Genomic DNA, 26,291 nt, shown 5'->3' with positions numbered 1-26,291 from the left:
ATATGAAAGACTGACACTTTATTCACATGTTTTTGGAAATAAAACTGACCGACTTTATTCATGTTTTCCTTTTTCCTTTTTTGTTCTTTTTATTTTTTTAAAAAGAACTTTTCGAATATTAGTTATTTTCATGAAAATAAAATCTCAGCACACACACACAGATATAGAGGAGGGAAAGCGCATAAAACTTCTGAATCTGTGCATGTTCCTTTTAAATATATTTAAAATAGAGGAAAGAAAAAGAAGGGATAAAGCTTCCTGATTGTACCTGTTCCTTTTTAGTATGTTTAATGGTTTATTCATTTTCTAAAAAACAAAATATGTATGTATATATTTTTTTATTACTGTTTTGTTATGTAAAATTTAAAATGGATAAATAATTGATGCAAGGCAATATAAGATATTTTATAAAAACTTTTTCCCCTTCATGAAAGAATTATTTTTTTCAAATAAATATAAAGCCACAATCTTCAATCATTATTACGAGTGAGAGTTGTATTTTTTTTTTAAAAATTTTTAAGTAATTTTTAAGGAGTTAAAAGACTCCCTTTAATAAGAAAATAGATATAGACTAAATGACATAAAAATCATCAATGATGCTAAGGTAAAAAATAACTTGATGTAAACGATAAGAATTATCAATGATGCTAAGGTAAGAAATAAAACTTAAAACGACAAAATCAACCACCTTATTAAAGAAACCAAGTCAATTAAAGATGCTGATCTCAAACATACCATATCATTTTCAAGATTAAACTAAAACAATAAAACTAAAGCCACCATTTTAAAAAAAAATACACCAAAAACATTTTTTTTTAAGCAATGTGATACTTAAATTCTCAAATATTGAAATATATGGAAATTTTTAAGATTTTTCTAGCATTTTAAAAAATAAGAAAAAGAAAAAACAAACCAGATAAGCTAAATTTAGGAAGCAAACCAGTAAGGAAAGCCCAGAAGATATAACAGATGACAATTAATCGAATTAAATGAGTACAGAGTACGTATTAAATGCATAAAAATTTGCACTAATCTTGTCATCCACGTGGCATTCAATTAAGAGGCCCCATGCGCTACATTTGGTCACACTACCCTCACTATAAATACCCCTTCTTCCCCTACGAATCCCTTCGCACTCTTTCTCACCATCTCTCTCTCTCTCTCTCTCTCTCTCTCTCTCTTTGGTTTGGTTGTGCTCCTTCAATGGCGTCCGTGAACTACAAGGAGCAGCTTGCAGCGCTGGTGGACTCCATGCTCCAAGAGGTAAAGCTCCCCAAGTTTAGCCTCGAGTTTGTGTTTGATTGAATTTGTGGGAAAAATTTGGTTTTTTTTTTCTTTTAAAATGGGAATCAGGGTTGAGATTGAGGATAATTTGAATTTCTAGGGTTTGCTGGATGAGCAGTTCACGCAGCTGCAGACATTGCAAGATGAGACCAGCCCTGGCTTTGTTGCGGAGGTGATCGCCATGTTTTGCGGTGATACTGGGACGGTTTTCAATGAGATTGAGACTATCATGTTTGTTAATTTGTTTCCAAGATTTTGAATTTATTGTATATATATATATATTTTTATCGGAGATTTATACATTTATATGTATTTGGGCAGGAATCAGGCTGTGATTGATTTCCAAAATGTGGATCCTCTTGTTCATCGTCTGAAAGGAAGTAGCTGCACGTACTGATTCTGTGCCCTTATTTTGATGATGAATTCTTTGGTTATTAATTTCTTTTATTTATTTTTTTCAAGAAAAATTTATCCTTTCTGCAGCGTTGGAGCTCCGAAGATGAAACTGGCGTGCGTTCAGTATCGTCAGTTCCGTGATGCAAACGACCGCCAGGGGTAAATTTAAGTTACTTTTCATCCCAATCTTTCTTTAGTTTACCGCTTGCTCACAATAGAAGAGTAGTAATTCATTTCTCTTTCAAATAGAAAGCCGAAGATTTGATTTTCTGGGACTAAATATTTGCTTGTTCTTAAAGAAATAATTTTTTTTATTATATATATATTTTTTTAACCATTACTGCTACGGTGGTAACAGAATTTTCCTTTTTTAAACCAAGTTTGAAGAAAATAGTAAAATACTTATTTTTTTTACTGTGGTCGTAACGGAGCTTTCCTTTTTTAAACCAAGTTTGAGGAAAAGCAATGAATTTCTTGTTAATCATTTAATTCTTTCCTTAATTATTTGTGATTATTCTAAGTAGTTCTTATCTGTAGCGCTATTTCAAATGAATTTCAAGCTTGATTTTGTGAACTATTATTACTCATTTTGTATGATTTTATAAAAATGGCAATGATATGGAAAACGTGTAACTTTCTCAATTTTTTTTAAATAAAAAAATAAATAAATCACTTCAATTAAAAAAAAAAAAACATAACTTCGAACCTCCACTAAGTGTAACTTTTTTTATTAGCTTTTTTTGGTATAGCGTTGTAGTATTACATGTATTTTTTTGTTTTTTTTATAACTTATTTCAATTAGCAGGTGTCTGAGTGCTGTGAATTTGATCAAAGATGAATATAATATTCTGCGAAACAAATTTGAGACCATGCTGAATGTAAGTTATTCTCTTCGATGATAATGTTCATCTTAATTAATTACACTCTTATAATTAATAATTTTTTATTTGAATATTGTGATTTCTTTTACTTTTATTATTATTATTATTATGATTCCTGATAAACCTCCTGTGCGGCAGCTGGAGAGGATGATTCAAGCCGGTGGCACCAACAAGCCAAATGGAAAGTAAGAAGTTTCAAAGAGAGCCTTCATCATGGTGACTGGTTACAAATGTTCTTATTGCCCATATAAAGTGGCTAACTTTTTGTAAACCAGAGCCTCTATTTTATAATAAAACTTGGACATCAATACTTGTCCTCCTTTCATAAAAATCTTCATGGTTCCCCACAGAGAGTGATTGAAAATTTAAAATTAAAAAAGATAAAAAAAAAAATCACACCCTTTTGTTGGCCGAGATCTCACTTAACATGCACACACTACATACATATTAATTCAGTTTGGTTCCTGGTTAAATAATGATAATTGATACACCAAAGCATCAGAAGACAAATCTTTTGTGATTGAAGTTGAGTTGTAAATGATATAGCTTTAATTAAATACAATCATAAATAAAATAAAATAAAATAAAAAAGGTGCATCATGAAAGTGCTGGCTCTTGTAGTGGCATATTTGTAAGAGCTGTGTGTTCACATGCAAAGTACAAGATCAATTCAATTTGATTTTAATGGTCTGGATCTTAAAAACAAGCCATCAGAGAGAGCTTCATCAAATGTGAGCAAATCTTTAACCAGCCACAGCCTATGGCAAACTCTGAATTTCTCGGTTGTGAATTAGTCTACCAGAAAAACCATCTCCGTTTCCCTGTGACTCCTTCAGGGGTCTTGCTTGCCTCTTCGGAGATCCTCTTCGACATCCCATTATTTAGGGCTTCCAATCTTTTCCTATAGACCAAAAAACAAAAGGCATAAAACAGATAAGCAAACGAGGTAATGCTATAAAGATGCATAACAAATTAAAGATCTATAGCTTAAGTTTTTCTCTTTGTGATATTTGAGTTATGGAGTTCTAATTGTTGGCTGAATGTGTTTTAGCCAACTGAGATAATGTCATATAAATTACCAACACAGTAACACTAAAATCAGATATCTTAGTGTTGCATAGCTTTTTCCATCAATAAGTAATTAGCGGTAAACCTTCTGTGAAAGAACAACTAGAACAACAGGTTAAATGTTGTGATACAATATTTTATGAAACATGGACCAGTCTCAAACAAGATTTTCTATACAAGTTTTGTCGACTGAAGTACCCTGAAGAAGCTAAAACAATTATAGTTCATAGACAACCATACATGAAACACGCACCACCATATAAAAATAGACATGGCACAAGGAAAAGCGGTTGGCTTAATTTCAAAGGTTACAGTTAAAAATAGTGCAATATCCTCAAAGATTTGGTGAAGAGTCCATAGAAAGCACATCTAATTGACAACATAACAGGACTTATGGTTGTTCTTTACTCATTTCTCATTCTCTGACTGAAAACTCAACATAATCACATAAATTTGAGATGGTTGATCAGAAGCTGGTACACCATATTTAAAGGCTAAGTAGAAACCTTGAGAGGGACCATGACAAGCCAAGTTAGAGTGCAAACAAAGACCTTGGAATTTATTGCTAGCTAAATCTGAAAATATATTCCGCTTTCAGGAAAAGAGAATTTTGGAGAAACTCTGGAAGAAACAGAGAACCTAAACTGCTGGAAGTCATCTATGAACTATTCAAAGCCATGTTGAGGATGCTTAAACTGGCTTTTATAAACAAAGAGAAGTAAATATATGAATCATTAAACAATGATGCAATGTAATCATGAAGAAAGAGGAAGGAGTGAAGACAGTGGTGATATAATTTCATGACAAGGCACTCAAAAATCAAAATACTCAAATGTAAATAAAAAAATCCACATAATACAAATAATTTTCTATCACGTCAAATATTAAAGGCAAAGTTCTGGAAGAAGTAGATACTTGGTGTCCTCAAGACGGCCATGGAAACTCCAGCGCTGGCGAAATCCTTCCATACCCTCCATACCACTTGCAAGGATCATGCGCCTACAAAATGAACATTGATCACATAAGAACAAATCATGCAATAAAAACCTCAAGCCTAAGACACCATCTCAAAAAATATAAAAGAGATTCAAAATTACTGAAAACTATGGAGAACACAAAAGGGATCACTCTTCTATTTAAACACACAGACAGAACCAATACACAATGTATAAAACTACTCTTCAAAATCTCTACCTCTCCAGGTTAGTGACTTCAGATTGAAGCTGAGCAGCTCTTCCCTTTGCTTCGTCAATAGGCATTGATAGGCCCAATTTACGCTCACTATCTTGTAGACGTCGCCTCAGCTCCTTGTCCTGCAGGAGCGCTCATAACTTCAAGACATCAAAACAAGAATCAAAATCAGGCAAGCTAGAGTACTCAAATTAAAAGATGTTTGAAGACATTCTAACCCTCTTCTCTGCACACTGCCGATATAATACAATCTCATCTTGACAAAATGGTTCAATGTCATTGATTTGCAGACCTGATGAAGGATTTTATTGTTAATAAAACTATCATTTAAAGCATCACAAACTAAAATTTTCATTTTTCAAGTACAAAGTTGTTTGCAGTTAGATCACTATCAACAGTTCACAGCCGTTCAAGTGAATGATACTTACACAAGAACAAATTTCTCAAAATTCCATCACATAAATCAACACCTTCAAGGACATGAGTTGCAATCTCTGGAGGAATGATTGGAGATGGCGGTCCCAACATAAGATCATCACCAACCAAAATAGTTTCCTCCATTGTTTGCTGAGAATCGACTGCACAAAAAAGAAGAAAATTTTCCCCATGCTCAGTCTTCAAATGAGGAAGCACAGTTGTTTTGCTGCATGAACTTCTAAACCAACTCCCTCATTTTCATCTCACACAACAATAATAAACTCTCAAGAAATCAACTTTCCTAGCGAAATTAAACAAAAGCAAAACTAGGAAGCGATAAAACAAAACACTCCAAGTTCAATTTTTTGTTGCAAAAGTGTGATAATACAACAAAAAAAAACACTCCAAGTTCAATCCTTTGTGCAATGTTCCCAGTCACATACCAATCAATCCACCACACTAGCACTAAAAATAGAGAGAGAGACACACATACCGTCCATGATTCCCAAACAACCGTTGAAACCACAAGATACCAAACAGGAAACAGAAAGGAATCAACAGGAGTTTTTGGGAAACCAGAGCCGGAGGAGCTCACCGCCGCGAGAGAGAGAAGAAGAAGAAGAAGAACGAAGAGAAGAGAAAGAGAGAACTGGCGGGCCTTCAAGAAAGAGCAAACTAAACAGGGCCCAATGGGCTTTTAAATTGGATGCGGATCCGAAACCCGAATCCGTAACAACAAGATCCGACCCGTTAAGCATTATCTTTTCCACAAGGCTGGCAAACAGCAATCAATGGCTGAATGGCATGGTGATAGATAGCTAAGAGAGATAGTTAGAAAAAGCTCATGCCATCAATCCTGCTTTCCATCTCTCCATGCAATTCACCATCTATTGCTCACAAGCTCCATCACCATAACAAGAAGAAGAAGAAGAAGAAGAACCATTACAACAAGCTTAGAAGAAACCAAACCTCTGACACCACTGACAATGTTCAAAGCTTCCAGCAATACGTGCGCACAGGCCGCATGCACGATGCTCGTGTTCAGTTTGATGCGAAGTCGAAGAGGACTCTGGTCGAGTACACAACACTCATGTCCGGTTACATACTTCATGGGCATTCAATGGAAGCAATGCTCTTGCTTCATGATATGCTCCACTTGCCATTCTCCTTTGTTCTTGATCCTTTTGCTGTGTCTGCTTCGCTTCGTGCTTGTGCTTCCACAGGTAGCCTTCACTGTGGACAGGAGCTCCATTGTTTGGTGTTGAAGATGGGCTACTTTGAGGACTTGTTTGTGGCCAATGCTCTTGTCTATATGTATTCAGATTGTGGATCACTGAGTGATGCTGAGCTTGTTTTTAGGGAGATCAAACAGCCTGATTTGGTTTCATGGAGTTCCATGCTCAGTGGGTACATGAAGAATGGGCGTGATAAGCAAGTGTTAAGGCTTATCGGAGAAATGAGCGTGGCCGGAGTCCAGTTTGATGCTTTTGTTCTCTCTATTGCTCTCAAGGTGGCTGCAAACCTTGGGGTTGTTGCAACTGGGATGCAGCTTCATTGCTACACTGTTAAAATGGGTCTTGATTCTTGTACTTTCTTGATGAACTCTCTCATGGATTTCTACGGGAGAAGTTGCAGATTGAGTGAAATGAGGAAGGTGTTTGACGGATTGTTTCACAAGGATTTGGTCTCTTGGAACACTGCCATCTCATGCTATACTGATGATCACCAAAGTTATGAAGCTCTGGATCTATTCCACTTGTTGATGTTAGAAGGCTTTGAATGTGATGACTATACATTGGGCAGTGTTTTGCAGGCAGTCACTGATTTGAGTTCTCTGGATCATGGGAGGGAGATTCATGGCTATGTGATCAAAGCTGGTTTCTGGTGTAATAGTTATGTGATCAGTGCACTCCTTGTTATGTACATTGAGTGCAATGATAACAATAGTTTGCTTCCTCTTAAACTTTTCAGATACTTGTACGCAATAGGTGAGGAGGAACTCCTTGATGGGTTTGTTATGGCTAGCATTCTCAAGTTCTGTGCTTCCAGAATGGATCTAGAAATAGGAAAGATGATTCATTCCTGCATTCTGAAACAGGGAATGAAGACTAACCCCTTCGTAAGTAGCTCACTGGTTGACATGTACGCCAAGTGTGGGATCCCAGAAGCATCTCTTTGGGTGTTTGCAGGAATCGCAGAACCAGGTGTAGTTTCATGGTCTGCGATCATAGCCGGGCAATGTTCAAATGGCCGGTTTCAAGAAGCTCTGCATCTCTTTCAGGCAATGCAGTCAGACAGTGTCAAAGCTAATGAATTCACTCTAACTGCTGCCATTCAGGCTTGTGCAGCATTAAGAGACCTTAGAAGTGGAAAGGAGATTCATTGCAGCCTAATCAGAGCTGGATATTCATCAAATGCTTCTGTTTTAAACTCTCTTATTGGCTTCTACTTCGAGATCAGACAACCCCAGCAAGCTCTAAATCTATGGACATTATCTTGTGAAGATGATAATCCATGGAATTCCTTGATGCGAGCTTTTTCTAAACTTATTGATAATGGAAGCATAATCAAGCTTCTTACTGACATTCACCGCTCAAACTCGCAGATCAATGCATCGCTGGCATATTATGTTCTGGATGCTTGCAGGAGTCCATCACTTCTCCATGCAGGTATGCAAGCTCATGGCTACATCACAAAGAATGGCCTCCTGACTAATCATAAAATAAGCACTTGCCTCATGAATATGTACTCCAGATGTGGATCAATAGAACTAGCAGCAAAAGCTTTCAACCAGATCCCTGAGAAAACCTCTGCTTCATGGGGTTCCATCATCTCGGCTAGTGTAGATCATGACTGTCCATCAAAAGCTTTAAAACTTTTCACGCAGATGAGGAGGAAGAACAAGAACCCGGACTCGAGCACATTTGCGTCAGTCTTGCAGGCTTGTAGTCAATTGGGTCTAGCAGATGAAGCTTTTCACATCTTCATATCCATGTCGGAGAATTATGGGATTTATCCTTCAGCTGAACACTATTCCTGCATGGTTGAGGTTCTCGGTCGAGCAGGAATGTTAAAGGAAGCAGAGCATTTCATTGGGTCCTGCATCCCATTGGAACGCAATGCTTGAGATTAGAAGCTGGTGCAATTATAAGGAAGTGATTGTTCTGTATATAATTCATGCAAACCATTCTGTCATATACAAATGATTCTTTGTAGAAAGAATTGGAATTTCAAGTTCTGATTACTAATTGTATGGTACAGAGTAGTCTATCTATCACACTGACTGAATTGTTTGATAGGAAAAAGAAGGTAGAACAGCAGACAGGACATACTCAACATTTGTAATCATCATACAGTTGAAGACACTTATAAGAAGTCGATTGACTGTTCAGGGACCAATACATGTCTAGGCATAGCGTTATAACATCTTCAACTCCACGAGATAAATTATGGAAATCATGCCCGTCTGTACTCATCACCGCAGTCACCGATCAATTCCATCAAATTTCTCCCCTTCTTTCTTACCTCATCTATGTTGTCTACATCCTCTTCATCTAAAGTAAGTGAAAACACAGCATTTGTATCTTGAATATGTTCCGACAAGCCCAGTCTTACACCAACCATGGATCCCGCAACCGATGGCTGAAGTTTTTCATATATACAAGCAAACACGATGTCAAACGAGTAAAAAGGATAAACATGTATTATATCAGTAGAAATTCAGGATTCATGTAATATTTTCATGTGTGGCTATAGAATGGCTTCACCTGATCCAGTATGTATCTGACAGCTACTGTTGGAATGGAGACCCCATGTTTTGATGCTATCTTGTTCAAGATTTGGAGTAGAACTTGGAACAAATTCCAACCTCCCCAAGCATCAACCATCTGCCACATTCATAATAAGCACTAAAAGATGCAGCATGCATATGCAATATATACACACCAGAATAATAGATGAGGATAGCAAGTGATTCATATTTAGTTGCAGTAGTCAAATACCCTCTTATACTTCTGCAGAGATGGGGTATTTAAAGGCGGGCCAGCAAAGGGAATCGTTATATTGGCATCTAAAAATTTTTCAGACAGTAAACCCCCCATTAGAGTTCCATATCTGCACCCAAAGATATTTGATGTTTTGAGAAAAATGGTATTATCAAAGAAGAGAAAGATGATACTATCTCAGAGAGAAAGAGAAACGTTATAAGTTTCACTCCAGTAAGTTGACAGAGTTCTGCCATTCTTTGCTGTGGACGCATGTCTACTATTGAGTGCTGGACCTAGCAAAACCAATATAGGGCACACAATTCTCAGACAAATATGAAGCACAATAAATTAGGCACAAATGGGCGCATGCTTTATTTTTACCTGATTGCTAACTACTGGAATCCCATTTTCCAGGATAGTATGCAACCTTTCAGTATCAAAATTAGTTAAAGCCACTGTCTTTATTTTACCTGCATACCTTTCTATGTCAAAATACTATAAACAGATCAGGCAAGTGAGCAACATCACAAAAATGCAATTTATCCACTTCACCTTCTTCTTTCATATCTGTCAAGTGTTTCAAGGCATCGAGGTATCCAGAATTGTTGTAATCCCACCTATTTCCAAGGGATCCACAGTTAAGTTCCTAAAATTATTTGTACGGTCTATGACTTTTAAGTTTCTATATGAGACACAAGGAACCATGTGTGAATATTTGAAGACAGAATACTTGAGCATCATACACACAATAGGATTTTTTTGCCTGAATATCAGGTACTTTTAAACAATATATAAGATATGGCAGCATGCTTCCATGTTTGAAAACATTAAAGAAAATGTTAATCCCTGATTTCAAGAGGTCAGCATTAATACTATTCTCAGGCATCACATTTTTTTTTTTAATCAAAAAGCACATTTTCCATACTTATCTACACAACACAAAGAAGGAGATAAAAGGAGTACCAATGAAATTGAAGCATATCCAAGGCAGCAACATCCATTCTCTTCCTCGAAATATTGATATTCTCACGCACAAAACCACTTGTCATCTTGACAGGAGGTGGCACCCACTTTGTGAGACTGCCCAATTGACACATTTGGTAATCAAACTATATTCACTTCTTAAGATTTCTATCCAAAATTGAACAAAATCTAAGTGCCGATTTCAGCTGACATTCACTGAACTGAAAGCAATTAGATTAAAAGTTCAATTTGTTCATGATGAACTGCAAAAGTCACATCAATTCATTCAATAAAACTGAGAGAATGAATGGTTGCAATAGAACTCACCCCTTAATCTCTTCAAGAAGCTCTGGAGGTCGTTCCCGACGAACTCTATTGATGAAGATGCCATACAAATCCTCAGCAGGCCCATCTGCCAATCAGAATAGATAAATTAAACTTTCTCAAACAAAACTACACTGAATTTCACTAACAATTCGAAGCAAAATCGTGAAGAAAAAAAGATACGGAATTGGGGATAAGGCCTTAAGTTTGGGTTTAGGGTTTTAAGCATACAATGATCGGCCATGTCGAAGGTGGTGAGGCCCCCATCGGCATGGCGGAGCATGGCCTCAACGGCGTCATCTCGGTCGATGCGACCCCATCCGCCGCTTGTTTGCCACATCCCATTGAGAACGCGGCAAATGACGAGCGAATCATCACCCGTTGCTCACTGTCGCCACTCGTGCACTCTTCTCCACCGTGCGCACGCACATGATGGGCTTCCTTCGGTGGTCGCTCCTCCATTGATCCGATCTCAAGCCGGAGCTCCCGCAAGGAAGACGGGGGTGGACGGAATACAAAGACATTTTTCAACCCTTCTCTTGTGTTTTTGTTCACAAAGCAGCAGAGAACGGAGAAGGAAATCGCAAGATAAGGTTTTTCGCGCTCCCGCGCCCGTTGATCACGAAATGCCCAGGTGTTTGGTTTTTATTTTACTTTTTCTTATTTTAAATAATAATAATATAATAGTAATTAATTTGGTTGTCTGAAAAATAGATAAAGTTTCATAAAATATATATATATATATATATTCAGCTTTGATATTGGCTTGTTAAAATAAAAACTATTTAAAAGGTTTAAACCGTTCAGATTTTTCTTGTTTTTTGTTAGGTGTCCAAATATTGACCTCTTAGATGTAAAATTATAACCAAACTATCTGAATTAATTACATTGGTACATAATATACATATTATTCAAATAAATTAAACTTTCCAAGAATTTTCCTCCAATTTTACACCACCACATCTTATGCCATGAATGTTATTGGCAAATATAGTTATAAAATCTTATGCATATATATATATGAACTCAATTGCTTTTTTTATTACCAAAGCGTACTCACGTTTACGGATATTCAACAGCTAAAAACAGAACCATGTATCCCAAAAAAACACCAACAGAGAGGGGAGAAGCTCACAGATATCGGCCGAGTCAAAGGTGGTGAGGCCGGCGTAGACAGTGTCATCCCGTTGACCCACTCGGCATATCTCCACCAAGTCATTCCTGCTGTCCAATTTCACCTATAATTCTCCCCCCTCAACCTTAGCATCCAACCGGTCCCCCGCCGAGCTTCCATGCACCACTGATTCACTCAGCAGAAACAGACCAGAAGTGGTGGTTCACCGGCGCTGCAACTGCTCTCATTTCCCAACAAATGAAATGGACCTTAAATACCTTCCAAATACCTCTAACAAGTGTGTGTGTGTGTGTGTGTGTGTGTACATTTATACCATATAATTTATGATCATGTCAAGTTACAGCCTTTCAAATCCAAGAGCACTACATGCTGATTTCAGTCTTTATCAAGCGGAGAAAGGAGACACAGTACAGTGATATATGTACAAGTGAATTAGAAGGCAGAAATGGATTGACAGCTCGTAGTTTAAAATAAAGCTTCCTCAGTCGCTCCAGTTATCTTGGTCTGTGGAGCACACCTTTTCCCCGTCTTGCTCCTGCAAGGTTTAGCATAATGTTTAAGATATTCAGCTTGAATTTCAGTTGGTTAGGACTTAGGAGAAATGCTATTAACAAATTGATTACCATTAACTTCATCTCCAGATTACCAACAAATCTTGAATGGTTTGTAATGAGTTCAAAAGTCTATTAGGTAGACTGATGCAAACTAGACTATAACCATTTTTTCCCGCTATTGAGGTATTGATAACTCCTTATTTGTCTATGTGTAATAACAAACAAAATAATAATTATCAGATTATAAATGACTGAATGATAAGAGTAGATGAATTGGGATTTAAATTTTCAAACATACAGAAAAGTATACAAAATAAATAAATAAATAAGTAAAGCTGGAACCTCAGGGGATCAAAGGATGATGCTCTCTACTGCATAGTGAATGATTTTGTGAGCCATGGCTTCCTAATTTGTCTAAAAACCACCTTCTTTTGACCATATTTATTGAACAAGTTTGATGGGATTCATATTCCTTTCATTTATAATAGTTTCTGCAGTTGAAGCTAAAATACGCTCACAACTGATTCAGAGAAAGTAGCCATCTAACTAGTAGTATTTGATTGACTGTACTGAAATCTAACATCTAGGATTGTGTGTGTGTGTGTGTGTGTGTGTGTGAGAGAGAGAGAGAGAGACAGAGAGAGAGAGAACCTCAAATGCAGCAGGAGGAGTAGACCAAACGAGAATTTGCCTATCATTGCTTCCGGTATACAGCTCCTATAGTATATGAATTTAGATTAGTCCAACAGTCAGCATATAATTAATCAAAACGGGCATCATTAATGAATATGATTGTCAAAGTTACCTGATCAAGAGAACTAAAATGGCAGCAGTTCACAGATTCATAATGCCCATGAAATGTCTTCTTTACTGTTCCAGTCCACACGTCGTAGGCCTAAAAGAATGAGCATAATCTAGTTAATAATAATATGAACACCACCTAATCTTTTTGGAAGAGTCAAAAAGCACATCCTATTTATAAAGAGACGCGCCTTGACCGTTGCCATGCAGGGAGTAAATACAAGGGAGGAGTCATCATTGACGGCCAACTTCATTCCTTTGCTGGTCTGTAGACGCATTGCCTCAAAGTTCACCAATGTATTGCACCCAGATTCAATATCCCACAGCCTTAATCTTGAATCTGACCCTGAAAAAAATGCACATAGAAATCCAATTTTAAACAAGAAACGATAATCAGTTAAATCAACAATGGGAATTCATGATAATTATGCCATATAGTGAGAGAAAGGGAAAAGGCATGCTAAAACCAAATTACACCATACCCTTTAATCATGCTCAAGCTGAAGGGTAAACAATGTTAACATAAACACTCAACCAATTTGAGTTCATTCAAATACAGATGGTCAAGCAAAGCAAGAAGCACATCTATCAACAATTCAGAAACTTTCATAGTCATGTAGTAAATCTTTCAATCCATTTGTCATTGATGCACCATAGATAAGAGAGAAGTTACAAACTGAATCATTAATAGTATGATAAAAACAATTGTTCCTGATATCTCCAGAAAAGCAAAAAATAATGAAAAGAATATCAAAGGCAAGATGGTTTAACCTGAACTGATAAGATACATGCCATCTCCAGTTGCTTTCAGTCCAGTAACAGCTCCATAATGAGCAGTTGCACGGTTTTGACCTGATGTCATGCCAGGATGTAGCCTCTGTACTGTAGACCCTTTGCTTAGAAAGTTACCTTTACGCAGAGAGGGCAGCTGCTTCATGGTATTTCCAAGAGAAGACTTTCTCTGACTCACAAGGCCCTTGGCAGAATACTGCCCAGAAGAGGCCATCCTTGATGTTAGCCCCTTGCCAAAGGGAAAAATGATGGAATTGAGCAAAAACTAGGTTGACTTAAAGAAAAAAGCTGCTAATAATAGAATGTTCAAACTTTCAATCAAGAGATTATCACGAGAAGAAGAAAATTAATTTAGCTATCATGACGAATTTGGTAAACAGGGGCAAGGCAACAAAAGGTCTAAATGTTTAATACTTAACTCAAACAGAACAGAAAGTTTGCAGGAGATCAAAAGGATTAACAAGACAACAAAAAAGACATTTCTAGACAAAATATCCTCATTCCAAGGCCCAAATTCAGGTAAATGGTCATGATAATGGCAGTGCAGCAGCGTAGGTAACATTCACCAGGACGCAAAAAGATTAACTAACAGGTTTCAGGCAGATGATTAATGGTAAAAGCTGAACCAAAAGAACAATAAGAAACAATGAAGAACAGAATTGACAGAAGTAAGTTTTGTTACTCAGCAATATAAGCAATTTCAAACTAAACTAAAGATTGAGGCATGAGCAAATAAGCTACAAAGTCTTCCAAGCATTGTCAAGGGATGCATACCTTCTTCACTGTGTTGGTAGACAATGGGGGTCGTCTTCCTAACTGAGATCGTGACTGATCTAGCACAAGGAAACACCCTGCACGCCTTATATCCCAGAATCGTATTGCACCATCACAACCTCCTGTCATCAAAATCCACTCACTGGAGGCTGACCATTCCAGTGACATAACTCCATCTGCAGAGACAGAACAATGCATGATGATAGGCATCTACAAGACAATGAATAAACATACCCTGAAAGTAAATGCTCTAAATAACCAGAAGTAATTAACTTAATAAAAGGAGCATAGATTTTGGAACTGAAAAGAAGGGAATAAAAAATTGTACTTCAGCATAAAGATACTAAAGCATTACTTTGAGTAATTGATTCATGAACAAGGACCTATGTCATGATGAAGATGATGCTAAGTTGAAGGAGCTCCTTGCAGTGACGACACTTGAGCTTCTTTAATATTGTAGCTTACCTTTTTTTTTTTTTGGTATGCACGGCAGTGCTTGGTGATCCATAATCATATATTCAGTTTGAGAAGTACCATTCAAAGACTAGTCTTTCTATTCTTTTTTATGTATGTCACTGAGTCTGTAAAAGAAGTAAATTTCAGACTATTGAAGGGGGCACCACTAAGGGCTCATGTTATTGTGAAGTTACAACGCATTTTCCTTGAGGGTGAAGGAGATGTATCAAGTGAACGTAGACTCAGAAAGAAAAAGACAGAAGATAACGCACAGAAACATGACAATGGCAAATATTAAGCTAGGGAAATCTTACCACGATGACCAGAAAGTGTATGAGTGAATGCCCCAGAAGCAATGTCACATAAACGAACTTGAACGTCTTCACTTCCAGCAGCAATAAGCATGTGTGTTGTAGCAATTGCTGACATAGCCATGCCATAAACCTTTCCAGGCATCTTAAAATCCATGACCACCTGCAACAACACAAACAATAGCATCCATTGAAAACAAATATAAAAAAAAAAAAAGACCGAATTTTTAAAGCTGCTACAAAAGCAAGCATTGTCATACTTGAACCGAATTCGTATCCCAGACTTTGACATGATGATCCAACGAACCAGTAACGAAGAGGCCCGTATCCACAGGATACCAGAGAACAGAAGAAATAGCATACTTGTGCCCAAACTCAAGCTGCTTGTCAACAACGAAGAGACTCTTGTGCTTTGCAATAAGGCCATTCCCTTCACGATCGGTAGCATGCTGGACATCAAAAGCAGCCGCTGAAGCATCCGATGCCCCGGATAACAGATACCGACCTTCGATCAAATCAACCTGAGCTTCGTTGTCAGAGCTATGCTTGAGATCAATTCATCATAGAGGTGAGGGAAGAGGAGGAGGGATACCTGAAGTGAATTCACGGCACCATGGTGAGGGCTGACGATCTCTTTGCGTTGGGAAAGCTCAAGTGAGGAAGTACGGCGGGAGCGGATGCGGCTGGCGAATGAATTGGGGGGTAACGCGCCCTCTTCCCTGGCCCTGACCTCCTTCCACATCTCCTCCCACGCATCTTCGTCGGCGATCGCGCCGTTGCTTTGGTTGAATCCCGCCGGCGGGACACTATGATCGATGAAACGAAGAAGAAGCCGATGATTCGATCTCGCTATGCTCACGCCCCTCGTTTCCTCTTTTTCTCCTCCCCTTCTTCTCTCTCTAGTCTCTCAAATCATAGATAACGAGATATTTCTATTGGTCCAAAATTGGGTCCCTTTTTTTAATTAATTAATTAATTAATTAGTTTTTATTTTTTAAGTGTGCGTGCGTGTTAATCTAAGCTTCAGTGACTCGCAGGCTAAAGGGCCAGTTAAAGTGGGCCTGTATGTGTCTTTGTTAGTCTGGGCTTCAGTGATTCATAGACTAAAGGCACAATTATAGTGGGCCTCTGTGTGTGTCTGTTAATCTAAACTTCAGTGACTCGCAGGCTAAAGGGCCAGTTAAAGTGGGCCTGTATGTGTCTTTGTTAGTCTGGGCTTCAGTGATTCATAGACTAAAGGCACAATTATAGTGGGCCTCTGTGTGTGTCTGTTAATCTGGGCTTCAGTGTCTCGTAGGCTAAAGGGCCAATTATAATGGGCCTGTGTGTTTGTCTGTTAATCTGGGCTTCTTCAGTAACTCATAGGCTAAAGGGCCAATTAGAGTGGGTCTGTGTGTGTGTCTGTTAATCTGGGCTTCAGTGAATCATAGGCTAGAGAACTGATTAGAATGGGCCTTGGTAAATGCAACGAGAATCAAGCCTAAGAATTAATATGAGCAGCTTATTATTATTGACTGATATTATTTGTAATAAAGTGAAGTTTGGAAATTATTTATTTTGTAATCATTCTGTCGTTCACTAAATAATAAAAAGTAAAATTCTCTGTTTTGCTATTAAGCATTTAAAATGTGAAAAATTAGAAGTATAGTCTAACACAATTTTAATTTTTATCCATCATTTATCATGCAAATAAGATTAAAATATGACATAAAATAAAAGTACAACATAAAAAAGTAATTAATTGTAACAAAATTTTATTTTTATATTTCCCAAAAACTTATAGTACAAAAATTTTGTTAAGCTACAACACAATTAAAAAACAAAACTATATTTTGGTAAAAAATTTATACTATCTATTAAACATCAAATATAAAACAGTACAAATATATATATTGAAACTCAACTATTTATATTGTGTTATATTGCTTATGTTATTCTTATTTCTGAATTAAAAATATTCTAACTAAGAGTTGTTTGAAATTGTCTAAGGGGATGGTGTGTGTGTATATATATATATATGCAATCAAATTTATTTAGAGCAAGTATTTAAACTTTCAATTGCTCAAAGTAATTATAAACATTAATATTTAAAATAATAATATTAATTAATTAAAACAGTTGTTGTCAATAAAGAAGGTGGTGTGGTGGTCTTATTCAACAATTAAACATCATTGGATATGAAAATCTTATAATTGCCAAATTCTTCCTAGGAGTCCTTATCAATATATATACACACATATAAATATATAAATCATAATTAAATTTAATACTTATTATGTACCTATAACTTTTTAAATAAAAATATGTAATTCATATATATTAAATAAATGATATACATCTCATCTTCTCCTTCTCTTTAATTGCTAATTGCTTAATAATCTTAGAAAAATATATATATATATATATATATTGAAAGGGAAATCATAAAGTACCTCGAAAGTTTTAGGAAAACATCTCACGTGGTTTCAGAATTAGATTATTTTCTGGTCTTCTATCACGGCCTGATATATGTTCTCAACTATAACATAAAAAATAATAGCATACGTGTTAGAATATGATAGAAGAGAATTAAAAAAATATCCTGGTTCTAGAATCATACAAAATGAAACACAATTTTTAGTCATATTTTGAAAAAAAAAACAAATTTTTAATTTTTCACGTGAAAATTAATTGTACTTTTATTTTAAATTTTAAAAATAAAAATGTTGAATTCTTGACTTTTCATACGAGAGTATCACTCTCAACTCTCACTCATCTATTGACTATTGCGGTGATGGTATAATAATGACAAATCAAGACAACAAATAATTAATGAATTAGTTTAATCCATACATACTTAAAACAGTAAGGATGGTGGGAGTTGGACAGAGTGGTTATCTCCAGACAAGCATTAAAAAATTCAAAGAATGAAGAAAACAACTACACAAGCCGCCACAGTCAGTCTAAAATGACACAAAGTTCACACCATCCAGGAAACTCCTCTTAAGTTCTTAAAAACAAGTGTCTGGGGATTTTGAGACCATATCATAACTCCAAATTAGGAGAACAATCACATATAATTAAACAAATACATTCAAATAAGTCTCTGTTTTAAGGCTTAAAACTTATAAGAAATTGCAAGGAAGTGAGCCCATTTGAAGGTCAAACAACACATGAATATATTCCATGTCATGTGGTTCACAACACAATCCCAAAGTTTCAAAAGAAGTGTTATTCTATGCATACCATGCCGCCAGCTCCTCACTTGGGTCCATGTATGACCTTTGTAAATAAAGTTATGTAAACAAATTGACTGCTTTAATTCACCTGTTTTACCGGTTTGTTTACCACTTTAACAAAACCATTTCTGGTTCAATGAAGCACACTGTTATCAGAATATCTCTTTTAAGTTAGATTAAGTCATAAAGTAATTATATATATATTGTCTTCTACATACTGGTGTTATAAAAAAAATACTAATTCAAGATACTGGAAACTTATAAATAAGTAACTAATTGAATCAATCCGTTTTATGCTCATTACTGCAATAATTGAGTCATAAACTCATATGCGAAAAGTTGAAGATTTGATTTTTTTTTTTTCAAAACATGATTAAAAATTTGTACAATGTTTGAGAGGTGGCTTATCCGTATTGTAGAAAAAAAAATATATTATATTTAAATACTTATAGTAATACGTATATATATAGCTCATGCCTTTTGAGGATATATGTAAATTTTGAATCCTAACATTAGGGGTGTAAATGATACACCTCTACTCGCAAGCTACTCGGGCTCGACTCGGTGAAAACTCGAACTCGGCTCGGTCACAGTCGAGCCGAGCTCGAGCTCGAGTAGCTCGAGTAGTCGAACGAGCCGAGTTCGAGTATTATGATACTTGGCTCGAGTGCTCGCGAGCCTAATCGAGTATGTATGTATATATATAATATTAGATTTATTTGATAAAAATCAAGGGGAAAAACTTTCGAGCTCGAGTCGAGCTCGAGTTCGAAAGATAATGTTTATGGTTATTTTTCAAACTTTTTCGAACTTAATCGAAAGCGAGCTCGAGTAGCTCGACTTTATGCTTCGAGTCGAGCTCGAGCTATAAAATAACATCTTGGATCGAGCTCGAGCCGAGTATCGAGTACTCGAAATTTTTCGGTCGAGCTCGAGCTCGAGCTCGCTATCGCTTCGACTCGAACTCGATCGATTACACCCTCTACCTAACATCATTAGATAAACATTCAACTGCTTCCCGCCACCCCACACCTCCCCCCTCTCTTTTTTTAAACTTATGATAACTTTTTCGGGTCCACAAAATCATTTCTTTTCTTGGTTCTCTCTTCTCTCGGTTTTTTTTTTTAAAAATATTTTTAAAAATTTGGGACCTTCTACAAATGTTCTTATATGATTTAAACCATATATATATATATATATATATATATATATATATATCAAAATAAAGACCAAGACGGTGCTACAAAGAAAGAATGTCGGTGGGCATAGGCAAAGGTGATTATACTAATGGAGATGCTCTTCAAATTGAGAAAATAAATTCAATTAAAGCACCTAATGAGTGTATATATATGTGTGTATGTGAAACCATGGTTATACAGACGTCAAAAAGTGTTTAATTAGAATTAATGGCATCTCCACATTAATTATTCCAAAGCTTGTTTTCCCAACGTTATATAAAGCTAATGGCCGGTGATGCTGATCCTTTTTATTTTCTCTTAATAAATAAAATTAATAAAAATGAATAACAATCTAACCAAAACAAACCTCAGATTACATCATTATTATTTGTAACGTTTTAACTAATAAAGTTTAAGAAACGCGTTTTATTAACCTAATTACGGCCATGATTTAATACCAAATGTTGAAGGTCATAAGTCTTTAATCACTGATTAACTACTAGATTAGATGGTAGACTGGATCAATGTTTTTGTTTGTTGGCTCTGCACCAGACCGAATTTTAAATTGTTATATTTAATAAATTAGTCTAAATCAAATCGATTGATTACACCCAACCAAATATAAGTCCTAATTTAGTCGGCACTTAAGTTTAACTATATTCTAAATTTGGTTAATTTTTATTTTTATTTTTTTAAATAGAAAAAACTTAAAATATATATTTAAAAAAAATTACAAGTTACAAATGTAATGCATACCAGTATAAAAATGGGATAGTAACAAAACCATTATAAATGATTTAAATGACCGTATAATAAAATAATAAGAGGAGGTGAAATGAGATGGAGTTTTTGAAAAATGATCACTTAAAAAAATCATCTGTTTATAGCCACTCTGTCAGACTGAAAAGTTAGAGATCTTTGATCATTTTTCAGTAGCAGGAAAGCTCTCACCAACAAGCACTTGGAGAAATACATAAAAGTTATTTATTTATTTATTTATATGTTTTAAATTTTATATCTAGATTTAAGAGTTGGCAACAACTTCTTTTGTTCTCCTTAACTTCAATTCTCTGAGCAATGAGCAGGTGAAACTACCTCAAAAACTAGAGTACTGGGACCTTAAAGAAGTATGCATGAGTTGGCATGGTATTTAAGACATAGTAGCATGGCAGGTGCACTGCAGCAACCCAAATTAGGTATTTCACTATTTAAATTCATCTATGGATAAACTCAACACATTGGCATCTAGATATTTATTTTGGAATCCAAACATTAAATGCATGGATTTATAGATAAACACATACTCATATTAAATCATGATTTTATCATTAACGTAATACTAAAACGATAAAATATTTGACTCATATGTCATACACAGAGAAGAGTTACGTTTTAATTTTTTTAATGTGTGCCTGAGATATAATGATTATGTAATGATTTATTTATATTATTTATTTTTTTACAAATATAATAAAATGATTCATATAATTTAAAAATATATTTAACTCTATAATTTCAATGTTGAAGTCAAACCTGTCATATATCAAGTTTAATAGTTTAACTCCAAAATGTGCATCATATGTTTAGGCGTGCATATAAATAGAATAACATATAATTTTTCTATGCTCTGTTTTTTTGACTTGGAATGATTTAATTCAACTCTAGCTCACACAAAAATATCAATCTCAGTCAAAAAAATCAAATCAAAAGTTGGACTATCAATGGCCACTTGTTTTGTTCATCCTGGAATTATCCTATGGATCACACCAACCAACAAATTAAGATGGACGATCACCAAATTATCTCAATCTTTTTCAGAGTATCAAGCTTTACTTATACCATTATATATATATATATATATATATATATATTGTTAACAATAGACAATCAACACCTCCATTTAAAATGATAATCTGGGACGTACATTAATGTGGAGCACATCCGTGAGCTCAACAATATCGTGATTTTATTTTACATATGTTTCGATCTCAAATCTCCCAAAAATAAGAATTTTATGTGTGAAGGACTCGTATTAATAAACCAAGAGACAACTGGTATTTAACATTTGTAACCCATGATCCAGCTCATATATATATATAACCAAAAATAATAATAATGTTTTTAAAGCATCCATCGCATGATGACTGACTTGTTCATAATTTTTTTAAAAATATATATATTGCATGAGGTCGGCTGAACTAATTACTAAATAAACTAAGGAAAAACAAATCTATAAAAACTTTAGTGCTTGACTATGAGTCTTTTATGAAAGATAATGTGGGGCCATGAAGAGGTAGGCTTGTAGACCCACAAGCTAGTCTAAAGTTTGATGAGAGACTAGCAATGCAACTACGTAGCCAATTAATTGAAAACTGTTTGAAACTTATACGTAGCTAATTGGTTTAAACTTTGATTATGAATCAACCTAACACTTACCTCAAATATTAAACAGACTTGATCAAATGGTTAATTAATTATATCTCAATGCGTGCTACATTTTTGTCATCTTGCACTTCAAGTGATGAGTTAAATATCCGTTGGTCATATTTATAAGTACAATATCTATATACCATTATACCTTAGACAAGTAAGCTAAAGTTAGTTGTAAATATTTATGTTTCATAACATTGAGGTTGTCCTTTGTCTCCTTTGGTTATTATAGTATTATCTGGAAGGAAGAAAATGTATACATCAACCATCTTGTTGACAAGCCATGGATGTGATCTATATAATTTTTTTTTTGAATGAAGTGATGTTTATAAATTGATTTATATTATTCTTTTTTCTTTTAATATTTAGTATATGAATAGATTGCATTGTTGTTTAGTTGATTTGATATGTATATATAATAAATAAAATTGGATAAACTTTATATTTTCCTGAAACAAAATACAGTTTAAAAAAAAACAGACAACGAGTAAGTTAAATATTACGATGAGAAGCCTCATGATCCTTATGATCTACCAATAGTTAAATAGAACATGTGAAAAAATAAAAATATTAATATCTTAGATGTTAATAACAATTAGAAGATCTCAAAGTGGATTATCTTTTTTATAGTATTACCAATCAGTATTTGAAGAATTACTCATTGTGGTAGGAAATCTATTTGAGCTGAGCTTAGAAGTGCTCAAACTTAACTTGATAAAATTAATTACAAACTCGAGTTCAAAAAAGCATTAGAAGTATGTTAATTAGTTTATAATATTCATGAAACATATATAGTACAAACATAGATGTATGCTTGTATCTATCTATATATATTTTAACTAAGTATATTTTTAGAGTTATTATTTTTTAAAAATATTTGATGGTAGATGTTATATTATAATAATATATAAAATTGTGTAGAATTATTTTTATTAACTGCACATAATTATTATTCAATATTATTTACAATAATGGCACTATATATATATATAGAACGACGGTAGGTATTTAATTTAAATCCAACAAAACTACAGCATTTCTCTTGATTTAAAAATATCAAAAAAATTTAGAGGGCGTGCACTCACACTACAGCATACACAATAAAGGCGATTGAGTAGGTTCATAAACACCTACGAGTTTTAATGAGCCTTATTTGTTTAGAAAATCGAACTCGAAGTAGTTCACAAACAACTTAATTCATTTGTAATCCTAATGGCTGGGTCCTCTGTAGGGTCCGTTCACAAGGACAGTTGGTTATGGTAATTAATATAACTAATGTTTTAAGAATTAGTTTTAATAAATATATTGTTTATTTATAGTGGCAGATGGGCAGGAGTAAGTCGGAGGAGTAACGGAGTGAAACGGTGATAAGTGACGGCAGTGACTGGCTGAGAAATTGACGTCTCTTTAGGTGGTCGCTGACTTATGACGGTGACTGGGACCCATCTATATCGCATAATTTTTATTATTTTTGTCGTGCTCTTTTGTTGCTGTTTCCTCGATTATTCACTACTTAAAAAAATATTTATTTATTTTTTATTTTATTTATAATTTTTATTTCTCACTACTTAAATATTTTTTTTTTTAAATCAATCAATAATATTAATATTAATAATAATAATAATATAATAATAATAGAAACACTTGGCCTTCTATAAAAGGCAACAGATTGCTCCACTTGTTTGTCATCCCGCTTCTCTCGATTCACTGTTTTTTCTGGCTTTCGATAGAGCTCTATATAGAAACCCTCGAATGGAGGTGGAGACCGTGGTGATGGCGCACTTCGATACATCGACGGCTGCATTTCCTCGCTCGGTGGATGGCCGATTTGTATCGGGGACCGAGATTGAGGCCTCGATGGTGGTTGATGTTCCTGCTGCTTTGGGACTCGAAGCGTCTGAGAACATTGGGGGCTGTGATGGTACTCTTGAATCGAAGACTTCGGAGGTGATGATGATGGATGGATCGGAAACCAAAGCGGCGACGAAGGTTCAGAAAGTGTACCGGAGCTACCGGACACGGCGCCGGCTTGCTGATTCTGCTGTCGTTGTTGAGGAGCTCTGGTAGGGTTTTGAGAATCGATGCCTGGTTTTTGGCTTCATTTTTTTGTGATTTTTTTGGGGTGATTATTGGGAAAGGTGGCAAGCGATTGATTACGTGAGGTTGAACCATAGCACGGTGTCCTTTTTCAACTATTTGAAGCCGGAGACGGCGATCTCGCGGTGGAATCGTGTTTCCTTGAACGCCTCCAAGGTTTAGTTTGTTTCTTGTTTATCAATAAATTATTAATTTTATTATTTTTCTTTTGTGGCAATGAATGAAAACATTGAGTCATGTCGTGTTGGTGCTTATGGGTATGTACTCTTTTGTGGTCTGCTTTTGCTCAGGTGGGTAATGGTTTGTCCAAGGACGAGAGAGCCCTGAAGTTGGCTTTTCAGCATTGGATTGAAGCCGTGAGTTATCAACCTTTTTTTTTTAAGAAATGAATCTAATATGCTTCTCATTGTTAGTTCAAAGATAAGTGCTTTATTAGGCTTTTGCTTAAAAATTCAGGAGGAGAAAAATTGTAATCTTTAATGTTCCTAAGAAGTGATCATTTTTAGTTCCTATAGAGAGTTGAAATTTTGACTTTGTTCTTTTTGCTGCTAAAAATTTTGATGAATAATTTCAATTTTTTTCTTTGTTGTGGTGTAGATTGATCCAAGACATCGTTATGGGCCATAATTTGCATTGCTACTTCGACGAATGGTGCAGCAGCAAGGCTGGCCAGCCTTTCTTTTACTGGTGAGTCATAGCACTCCCTCAGGGATCTTCATCATGCGCTTATGACTTTCTTTTGTTGAGAGAAAGTGACCCCCATGCACTAAAATGCGCGAGAAGTAAAAAAGCTCTATAAAATATGACAAGTTGTTGCTTTGTTCATTTTTTTTTTTAAATGAATATAAGTTCTCGCTAGATGGAAATGAAGGTATGGAGGGAACTGGACAAACTCAGTGCTTGCATAGTCAAGCCTTGATCACCAATTATCAATTTATCATTCAATGGATGGACAATAGTATTCCTTTTTTTCACTGATTGAAAGCAATAGTTGTGGATGGCTATAACTGTAACCAGTAAAGATAGGATGTGAAACACGGTGTAGCTATCTTGATTTCATGAAAGTGGCAAGCATTAGTTAGGATGTGATATAAAGCAAACTACAAGGAACATCAAAACGTTATGCACTCATTTTTTAAATCTTATATATGATTAAAAAAAACAGATGGATCCTAGATGTCCTGAACCATTATTAGGATATGTAGACTGGGAATCCCTGAAGGTTCTTTGACCTATAATTCTCCGTGTGACCCAAAAGTGGGTGTTGTACAGTACTTTCATTCTCCTGCCAAACTGAAAGACTAGTTGGTGAGATAACAAAAAAATTGGTAGCTGCCTGTTCACACCTTGGAAAGGCATCATATTTCTCAGTTACACTTGCCGCATGCTTTTGTCAATTTTGAAACTCTTATATTTGACTAAAAAAATAAATAATACCTGTGCTAAATGCAGGCTGGATCTTGGTGAAGGTAGAAATGTGGATATTAAGGAGTGTCCAAGGGCAGTGCTTAGGCAACAGTGCATTAAGTATCTTGGTCGGGTAAGACGTCTTATAATTCAGTTGAATTTTGCCTTGAGAGTGATCTTCTTGTGTAGCGATCTCAAAACATGATCACATAATCTGCGAGAAGCATGATGAATGGACCATGCCTCCATTATGACTTCTGTCCATTCACCACATTTTTTTCATTTTTGTTTATGTAGTACTATAGCGAGCTCTTTCTTGCCTGTACTACTACATCTTTGTCAGCTAAACTGATGTATAAACAATTACTTTTGCCAGCTGGAGCGGGAGCAATATGAGTATGTGCCTATAGATGGGAAGATTGTGCACAAGCTAACGGGAGAGCTTCTTCATACATCCAAAGATTCTGGTGGGGGCAAGTGGATTTTTGTGATGAGCACCTCCAAGAAATTGTACGCTGGTGAGGTAAGCACATAAAAAGTAGACAAATCCTAGCTTCCTTTCTCAATTTTCTTTTTTTAAATGAAATCCTTTCTCAAATTTTGATTAGATGGTTGTTGATAATAAGTT

General features: G+C 35.4%; 6 protein-coding genes across 6 annotated transcripts; 3 read left to right on the top strand and 3 right to left on the bottom strand.

Annotated features, from left to right (window-relative positions):
• Positions 1-1,141: 1,141 nt before the first annotated feature.
• LOC120262393 (histidine-containing phosphotransfer protein 2-like) lies at positions 1,142-2,886 on the top strand. The gene is made up of 6 exons (XM_039270494.1): positions 1,142-1,263; positions 1,385-1,515; positions 1,606-1,674; positions 1,768-1,839; positions 2,486-2,558; positions 2,700-2,886. Exons 1-6 carry the CDS (start codon positions 1,204-1,206, stop codon positions 2,748-2,750), a joined length of 456 nt encoding a protein of 151 aa, XP_039126428.1. The 5' UTR covers positions 1,142-1,203; the 3' UTR covers positions 2,751-2,886.
• A 272-nt stretch (positions 2,887-3,158) lies between these two features.
• On the bottom strand, positions 3,159-5,885 carry LOC120261286. Its single transcript, XM_039269120.1, has 6 exons — positions 5,731-5,885; positions 5,249-5,398; positions 5,039-5,112; positions 4,824-4,942; positions 4,545-4,628; positions 3,159-3,462 (listed from the first exon to the last, which is right to left on the bottom strand). The coding sequence occupies exons 1-6, from the start codon at positions 5,735-5,737 to the stop codon at positions 3,357-3,359; spliced, it is 540 nt and encodes a 179-aa protein (XP_039125054.1). The 5' UTR covers positions 5,738-5,885; the 3' UTR covers positions 3,159-3,356.
• A 134-nt stretch (positions 5,886-6,019) lies between these two features.
• LOC120261284 (pentatricopeptide repeat-containing protein At2g03380, mitochondrial-like) lies at positions 6,020-8,136 on the top strand. Its single transcript, XM_039269118.1, has 2 exons — positions 6,020-7,906; positions 7,992-8,136. The coding sequence occupies exons 1-2, from the start codon at positions 6,082-6,084 to the stop codon at positions 8,003-8,005; spliced, it is 1,839 nt and encodes a 612-aa protein (XP_039125052.1). The 5' UTR covers positions 6,020-6,081; the 3' UTR covers positions 8,006-8,136.
• Positions 8,137-8,432: 296 nt separating this feature from the next.
• On the bottom strand, positions 8,433-11,140 carry LOC120261285 (flagellar radial spoke protein 5). The gene is given in 10 exon segments (XM_039269119.1): positions 8,433-8,879; positions 9,005-9,124; positions 9,239-9,350; positions 9,437-9,516; positions 9,605-9,693; positions 9,776-9,840; positions 10,187-10,303; positions 10,514-10,598; positions 10,742-10,889; positions 10,891-11,140. Coding segments are annotated over 10 exon segments (1,146 nt in total). The 5' UTR covers positions 11,035-11,140; the 3' UTR covers positions 8,433-8,693.
• A 387-nt stretch (positions 11,141-11,527) lies between these two features.
• LOC120261982 (WD repeat-containing protein ATCSA-1-like) lies at positions 11,528-16,225 on the bottom strand. Its single transcript, XM_039270011.1, has 9 exons — positions 15,926-16,225; positions 15,594-15,854; positions 15,337-15,496; positions 14,567-14,742; positions 13,772-14,021; positions 13,192-13,346; positions 13,005-13,094; positions 12,851-12,916; positions 11,528-12,180 (listed from the first exon to the last, which is right to left on the bottom strand). Exons 1-9 carry the CDS (start codon positions 16,073-16,075, stop codon positions 12,127-12,129), a joined length of 1,362 nt encoding a protein of 453 aa, XP_039125945.1. The 5' UTR covers positions 16,076-16,225; the 3' UTR covers positions 11,528-12,126.
• A 7,617-nt stretch (positions 16,226-23,842) lies between these two features.
• Positions 23,843-26,215, top strand: LOC120260695 (IQ domain-containing protein IQM3-like). The gene is given in 7 exon segments (XM_039268237.1): positions 23,843-24,222; positions 24,298-24,412; positions 24,547-24,612; positions 24,854-24,874; positions 24,876-24,943; positions 25,709-25,796; positions 26,040-26,215. Coding segments are annotated over 7 exon segments (828 nt in total). The 5' UTR covers positions 23,843-23,911; the 3' UTR covers positions 26,199-26,215.
• The last annotated feature ends 76 nt before the right edge of the window (positions 26,216-26,291 follow it).

Source organism: Dioscorea cayenensis, chromosome 5, assembly GCF_009730915.1.
Source record: "Dioscorea cayenensis subsp. rotundata cultivar TDr96_F1 chromosome 5, TDr96_F1_v2_PseudoChromosome.rev07_lg8_w22 25.fasta, whole genome shotgun sequence".
In the NCBI taxonomy this organism is placed as follows: Eukaryota; Viridiplantae; Streptophyta; class Magnoliopsida; order Dioscoreales; family Dioscoreaceae; genus Dioscorea; species Dioscorea cayenensis.
This window is presented reverse-complemented; position numbering and strand designations above follow the sequence as displayed.

Coding starts and splice junctions, on each gene's coding strand:
- LOC120262393 (XM_039270494.1), top strand. CDS start 1,204: ATGGCGTCCGTGAACTACAAGGAGCAGCTTGCAGCGCTGGTGGACTCC. Junction 1,675..1,767: donor CTGAAAGGAAGTAGCTGCAC/GTACTGATTCTG, acceptor TCCTTTCTGCAG/CGTTGGAGCTCCGAAGATGA. Junction 2,559..2,699: donor AATTTGAGACCATGCTGAAT/GTAAGTTATTCT, acceptor CCTGTGCGGCAG/CTGGAGAGGATGATTCAAGC.
- LOC120261286 (XM_039269120.1), bottom strand. Junction 4,943..5,038: donor GGCAGTGTGCAGAGAAGAGG/GTTAGAATGTCT, acceptor GCGCTCCTGCAG/GACAAGGAGCTGAGGCGACG. Junction 4,629..4,823: donor GAAGTCACTAACCTGGAGAG/GTAGAGATTTTG, acceptor TTCATTTTGTAG/GCGCATGATCCTTGCAAGTG.
- LOC120261284 (XM_039269118.1), top strand. CDS start 6,082: ATGCCATCAATCCTGCTTTCCATCTCTCCATGCAATTCACCATCTATT.
- LOC120261982 (XM_039270011.1), bottom strand. CDS start 16,075: ATGTGGAAGGAGGTCAGGGCCAGGGAAGAGGGCGCGTTACCCCCCAAT. Junction 15,497..15,593: donor GGGATACGAATTCGGTTCAA/GTATGACAATGC, acceptor GTGTTGTTGCAG/GTGGTCATGGATTTTAAGAT. Junction 12,181..12,850: donor CTCCTCCTGCTGCATTTGAG/GTTCTCTCTCTC, acceptor TAAACCTTGCAG/GAGCAAGACGGGGAAAAGGT.